The following is a 6,000-nucleotide window of genomic DNA, read 5'->3' on the forward strand; positions in this document are numbered from 1 at the left end:
CATACTATAAATACCCAGTTTTCACCTTTATAACATTAATGAGCAGCACTGTAGATTTAACTTTGTCAAGTGGGGCTGACTTTCATGAGCCTGCTTTTTCTTAAAAATGTTTATATACATCTTAGCCAGAATACAGTTTTGACTTTCAATAAGGAATTAACTATGTTAGTGTAATGTTTATTTATTTATTAATTTTATTTATTAATCTCAGCACTTTAGGACCCACTGCTTTAACACACTGTGAATGAGGAGCATAACATTTAAGAAACACAGATGCTCTGCTGTAATCTTTGCTGCTGTAGATATTTGTGCAGGCCATTTTTGGTATTTAATAGATAGATTTCAGAAGTTCCCATTCCCAGAAAAGAATGATAAAAGTAAGGATAATAATTCACACACGTTCTTTTCCAGGTGATTTGTTTATTGTCACCAGTGGTGAGTTGATACCTATTAAATCATTCAGCTTTGTGCACACACAGGGAAATGTGTGGAAGGAGCCAATAAGATTCAGTGCCTTACTAAAAATAATAATTGGTACCACTTTACAATAAGGCTTCCCTTATAGATGCTAATAAATAGTTTATAGCTATATTATTAATTAATCTGTAAATGCTTTATAAACCATTATTAATGGTTTATTATGCATTAGTTAAGGGTGAGAAAGAGGAAAAAAACTGACCGGTTTCTTGCCAAATAGTGAGCCAAATGTGTTCACCTATATATTTCATCTAGAGTTGCTATATTAAACATTTCAGACTAAGTTACTATCCTGTAAGCACAATCAGCATTTGTAAACATATTTTTTATCATAGAAAATTGTACTTCAGAAATGCATTATAAATATCCACAACTATCAATCGGAGCTTTGTTGTAAAGTGTAAAGCATAAAACCATTTATTAATGAATAATAAACATTTATAAATGACAAAAGATAGCTTTGTCGTAAAGTTTAAAACATGTCAACATTTATTAATCACTAATAAACATTTATAATTGCCAAATGGGAGCCTTATTGTAAAGTGTAAAGCATAACACCATTTATTAATGACTACTAAACATTTATAAATGACAAAAGATAGCTTTGTCGTAAAGTTTAAAACATGTCAACATTTATTAATCACTAATAAACATTTATAATTGCCAAATGGGAGCCTTATTGTAAAGTGTAAAGCATAACACCATTTATTAATGACTACTAAACATTTATAAATGACAAAAGATAGCTTTGTCGTAAAGTTTAAAACATGTCAACATTTATTAAGGACTAATAAACATTTATAATTGCCAAATGGGAGCCTTATTGTAAAGTGTAAAGCATAACACCATTTATTAATGACTACTAAACATTTATAAATGACAAAAGATAGCTTTGTCGTAAAGTTTAAAACATGTCAACATTTATTAAGGACTAATAAACATTTATAAATGCCAAATGGGAGCCTTATTGTAAAGTGTAAAGCATAACACCATTTATTAATCACTAATAAACATTTATAAATGACAAAAGATAGCTTTGTCGTAAAGTTTAAAACATGTCAACATTTATTAATCACTAATAAACATTTATAATTGCCTAAAGTGAGTCTTAAATGTATAATGTCACCATTTATAACACTTAGACCTAAATTACAATCAGTGCTTGAAATAACATTTAACTACTGTCAAAAATGGCAATGTATTGTAAGAGTAACACATGTAACATTAAATGTGTTTTTTAAAACACCAAACAGTCACCCACTCCAAAAAAAGTTCATGCCAGACTGGTTCAAACTGGAAATATTTTTTGTATGTCCTTAAATAAGCGTCCCAGTGGTCCATCAGGGTGTCGCGAACCAAGCCAAGATGACCACTCACGAACCATCAGGTGTTCCTCCAGCAACTTCTCAGTGCGATTTCCTTAGTCTACGGACATGTCCTTTGATGGTCATCCAAGCCCTTTCGATATGCTGTGTATGACTGCCAGATTGAGGATCTACAAACCACCTGCTGTGATTTACAGTGTAATGTCTGTACCCTATGTTTGTCAAAACATTCTTGTAGGCTCTCCACTCATCACTGATAATGGCACTACCCAACTTAGCATGCTGTCTGATCAGAGGAACAAGGTGGCGCCTTGATCGTTTTTCAACAAGTTTTAACACGAGCCTTCGCCTTTTGTCTTTAATTCCCATCATTCCAAATACCCATTTCTTCCTTTTCCATGCATTTCCAAAGCGTCCACGTGCATACTGAAAACAAAAAGAATAAAATTAAACAGAATATCTACAAAGAAACATTCAAAAAGATGGTTGCTTCTATTAATTTTTTTAACTTATGGTAAAGGTTTCCATGTTTAGAGGACACATTCAGATCTGCATTGATTCTAACAAACCTGTCTGAGAGTTTACCAACCTTTCGCTGATGACGGAGACAGCTTTCATCTATAACCACAAATTCTCTGTCACCACCAAGACGGTGTCCATTGTTTATTCTGTGTCTTTTAATTGCACGTATACAAACATGTCGAATGTGTCTTGCCATGCTACTTAGTGTTCTGGAGCTGCCAGCCACTTCATCATCGATCATATCTATTTGTCTGAGCCTGAGCCCTTGTGAAAATCTGTGATAGAAATTGAGGCAATTATTACTTACTGAGGCCCTAATTTTATTTCACAAGTCTCGTATTGGTGTTCAATTATGAAAGGTGCATTGCTATTAATGTCTACATCTACATATACCTGTAAATGAACTTCATCCAACTGAAAAGAGATGTTTTTGATTTCTCAAAGAGGGAGCTAGTTCTAATTGTTCTGGAAACTTTCCTATGACTTGCTCTTTTGCAGCACCTGAGAACATACAAATGAGTTAAGTAAAGAAATGGACCCTTAAACAAGAGCATTAATTGAAAAGATAATCACAAAATTAAGTATGAAGAAAATAATAATGAAAAGAGGTTAATGCTCCCTCTTGCATTGATAACCGAAATATTTTGTTATATTTACTACATGCACTACATTATCATGCATTATACATACCACATATATTGGTCTTTCTTCACCACGGAAATCATTTTCATCTTATGGTGACAAACAGGACATCTAAGCTTCTTTTTTAGCAGGTGTTTCTTCTGCAGCCATTTAATGAGCCTTAGTGCCTTATATTTAGTTTGTTTTCCTTCTATTCTGGCGCGCAATCTCATTCCCAGAGACATTCTGGTGGGAAAAAATGAGTAATTTATTTTATTATCACCTCGAAACACCGTAAAATACTCTATGGGAGTCTAGTGCAAATCGGTTCAGAGTTAAAGAACTTCACATGCTATATAAAACAAGCCCTATAATCAAAAATAGTCCCACGCAAAAAAGAGGATTGTCTCACCTGTTATAATGTATCTCCGACTTTGTTATGTAGATCTAACCCGCTGGATTCATGCTAAAGAAATATGTTCTGCCGCCAAAGGGAGGGAAAACAAATTTAATTTAAACGCAGAGGAGCTTATACAACCATCCAATCACAGTTAACTTTATTAAGGAAAGCCCCTCCTCTCAGAGCGCGACAGGCAGTGGAGCGCTCTGGAAGGTCAAGCCAAAGGGGCACGAACAGACACACTGAAGGCGCTCGTTCAAGTTGCTGCACCATGGATGGAGCAGAAGATAAAAATTTGTGTGCGTCTGCGACTTACACAGTTAGCACACGTTCGAAGAGATACAAAAAGCAGAGACTGGATGATCTAGATTGCACTAAGCCAACGACGTCAGCAGTTAGACATGAAGGTGAGTATAATGCTAGCTAGCTAGCTAGCTACCGAGCCATTTGGCTGCTAGCTACAGTGGCTAACTAACATCACATAACATGTGAATAGCTCTATTACTATTGGTTATTCCAAACGATTGATATCACTTAGTTGTATATTTTTAGTTTTGTTTATGTGCATCATTAAATTTATATTAAACACCCTGGTAAGGCAGTACACATAAGAATTATTTGCCTTGTTTTAGAAATGTCTGAACCACCACATGTGTATATAACATAATTTTTACAAAGTGGCTTTTTATAAATTCAAGTTGTAACCGTTTTTAATCAATATTTTATTTGAGTTTCCCAAGTTTAGATTATAAATTATTTTAGTATTGTAATTTAATAATTGTTTGTTCTTTAGATTCTTCTTCTAATCCTGCCCCTACTGCAACTGCCCTTCTTAACAAGGAGCGAGAGAAACTGACTTTTCTTAAGGAGGAACTGGAGCGCGACACCCTGATGGACCACTGGGACGCTTATTTAAGGACATACAAAAAATATTTCCAGTTTGAACCAGTCTGGCATGAACTTTTTTTGGAGTGGGTGACTGTTTGGTGTTTTAAAAAACACATTTAATGTTACATGTGTTACTCTTACAATACATTGCCATTTTTGACAGTAGTTAAATGTTATTTCAAGCACTGATTGTAATTTAGGTCTAAGTGTTATAAATGGTGACATTATACATTTAAGACTCACTTTTGGCAATTAAAAATGTTTATTAGTGATTAATAAATGTTGACATGTTTTAAACTTTACGACAAAGCTATCTTTTGTCATTTATAAATGTTTAGTAGTCATTAATAAATGGTGTTATGCTTTACACTTTACAATAAGGCTCCCATTTGGCATTTATAAATGTTTATTAGTCCTTAATAAATGTTGACATGTTTTAAACTTTACAACAAAACTCTCTTTTGTCATTTATAAATGTTTAGTAGTCATTAATAAATGGTGTTATGCTTTACACTTTACAATAAGGCTCCCATTTGGCATTTATAAATGTTTATTAGTCCTTAATAAATGTTGACATGTTTTAAACTTTACAACAAAACTCTCTTTTGTCATTTATGTTTAGTAGTCATTAATAAATGGTGTTATGCTTTACACTTTACAATAAGGCTCCCATTTGGCATTTATAAATGTTTATTAGTCATAAATAAATGGTGTCATGCTTTACACTTTACAATAAGGCTCCCATTTGGCATTTATAAATATTTATTATACATTAATAAATGGTTTTATGCCTTACACTTTACAACAAAGCTCCGATTGATAGTTGTGGATATTTATAATGCATTTCTGAAGTACAATTTTCTATGATAAAAAATATGTTTACAAATGCTGATTGTGCTTACAGGATAGTAACTTAGTCTGAAATGTTTAATATAGCAACTCTAGATGAAATATATAGGTGAACACATTTGGCTCACTATTTGGCAAGAAACCGGTCAGTTTTTTTCCTCTTTCTCACCCTTAACTAATGCATAATAAACCATTAATAATGGTTTATAAAGCATTTACAAATTAATTAATAATATAGCTATAAACTATTTATTAGCATCTATAAGGGGAGCCTTATTGTAAAGTGGTACCTAATAATTCCAATAGGTGTCACCCAGTCCTTTAGAGAAAAAGCCTCCCCCCCCCCCCCCCCCCCCCCCACCATCATTAACAATAGCTGTTAACCACCTCTGAGTTATTAATCATGACTTATGTGTTCTGCAGGTTTAAGACTGTCCACTGCATCCTGTATCCCCTCACCAGCTGGTGTCCATGAGTACCCCCTAAAGACGACCACATCCAAGCACCTGAGACAAAGCTGGTATCCAGCTGAATGTAATATTTTACCTTTACCTGCAGAAAAATGGACCGATTCATTTTGGTGGAGCAATTCTGGATGCAGAAGGAATAACGGTGACTCAGACTTATCTGTGTTCCACAACGCCTCACCTACCACTGATCAACACAGACTGTAAAAGAGGGATCTAGACATCATCTGTTTTTGGACTTCCATTCCGAAGACATGATTTAATGTTTGGCCATTGTTGTGTTCGTCTTTTAGAGCCACAAGAGAAGAGGGTGAAATTCAGAAATTAGGCGCTAATGTAGCAAGCTTAGTTAGCAAGGCTGGTCCACTGAGTCTATAGGAATTTCTTTTACTTATGTATTAATCACATTATTTTATTGTATGATGCCTTGGTGCCACTGGATTTTTAAACA

At 34.0% G+C, this 6,000-nt stretch overlaps 1 protein-coding gene and 1 pseudogene across 2 annotated transcripts in view; one reads left to right on the forward strand and one right to left on the reverse strand.

Annotated features, from left to right (window-relative positions):
- mfng (MFNG O-fucosylpeptide 3-beta-N-acetylglucosaminyltransferase) overlaps positions 1-5,698 on the forward strand; it is a 31,181-nt gene extending 25,483 nt beyond the window's left edge. The window contains exon 8 of the mRNA XM_086294852.1: positions 5,506-5,698. Within this exon, the coding sequence (XP_086150978.1) occupies positions 5,506-5,557 (52 nt within the window). The 3' untranslated portion in view covers positions 5,558-5,698. The remainder of the gene's footprint in view (positions 1-5,505) is intronic.
- LOC147327203 (uncharacterized) lies at positions 1,291-3,594 on the reverse strand (annotated as a pseudogene). Its single transcript, XR_015129833.1, has 5 exons — positions 3,358-3,594; positions 3,015-3,191; positions 2,718-2,825; positions 2,392-2,599; positions 1,291-2,228 (listed from the first exon to the last, which is right to left on the reverse strand). The product of XR_015129833.1 is annotated as an uncharacterized LOC147327203 (transcript).
- Positions 5,699-6,000: the final 302 nt, after the last annotated feature.

Source organism: Aulonocara sp. 'chitande type north' Nkhata Bay, linkage group LG6, assembly GCF_057382095.1.
Source record: "Aulonocara sp. 'chitande type north' Nkhata Bay isolate Kocher_YH1m ecotype deep benthic linkage group LG6, A_spYH_male_GT1.1, whole genome shotgun sequence".
In the NCBI taxonomy this organism is placed as follows: domain Eukaryota; kingdom Metazoa; phylum Chordata; class Actinopteri; order Cichliformes; family Cichlidae; genus Aulonocara; species Aulonocara sp. 'chitande type north' Nkhata Bay.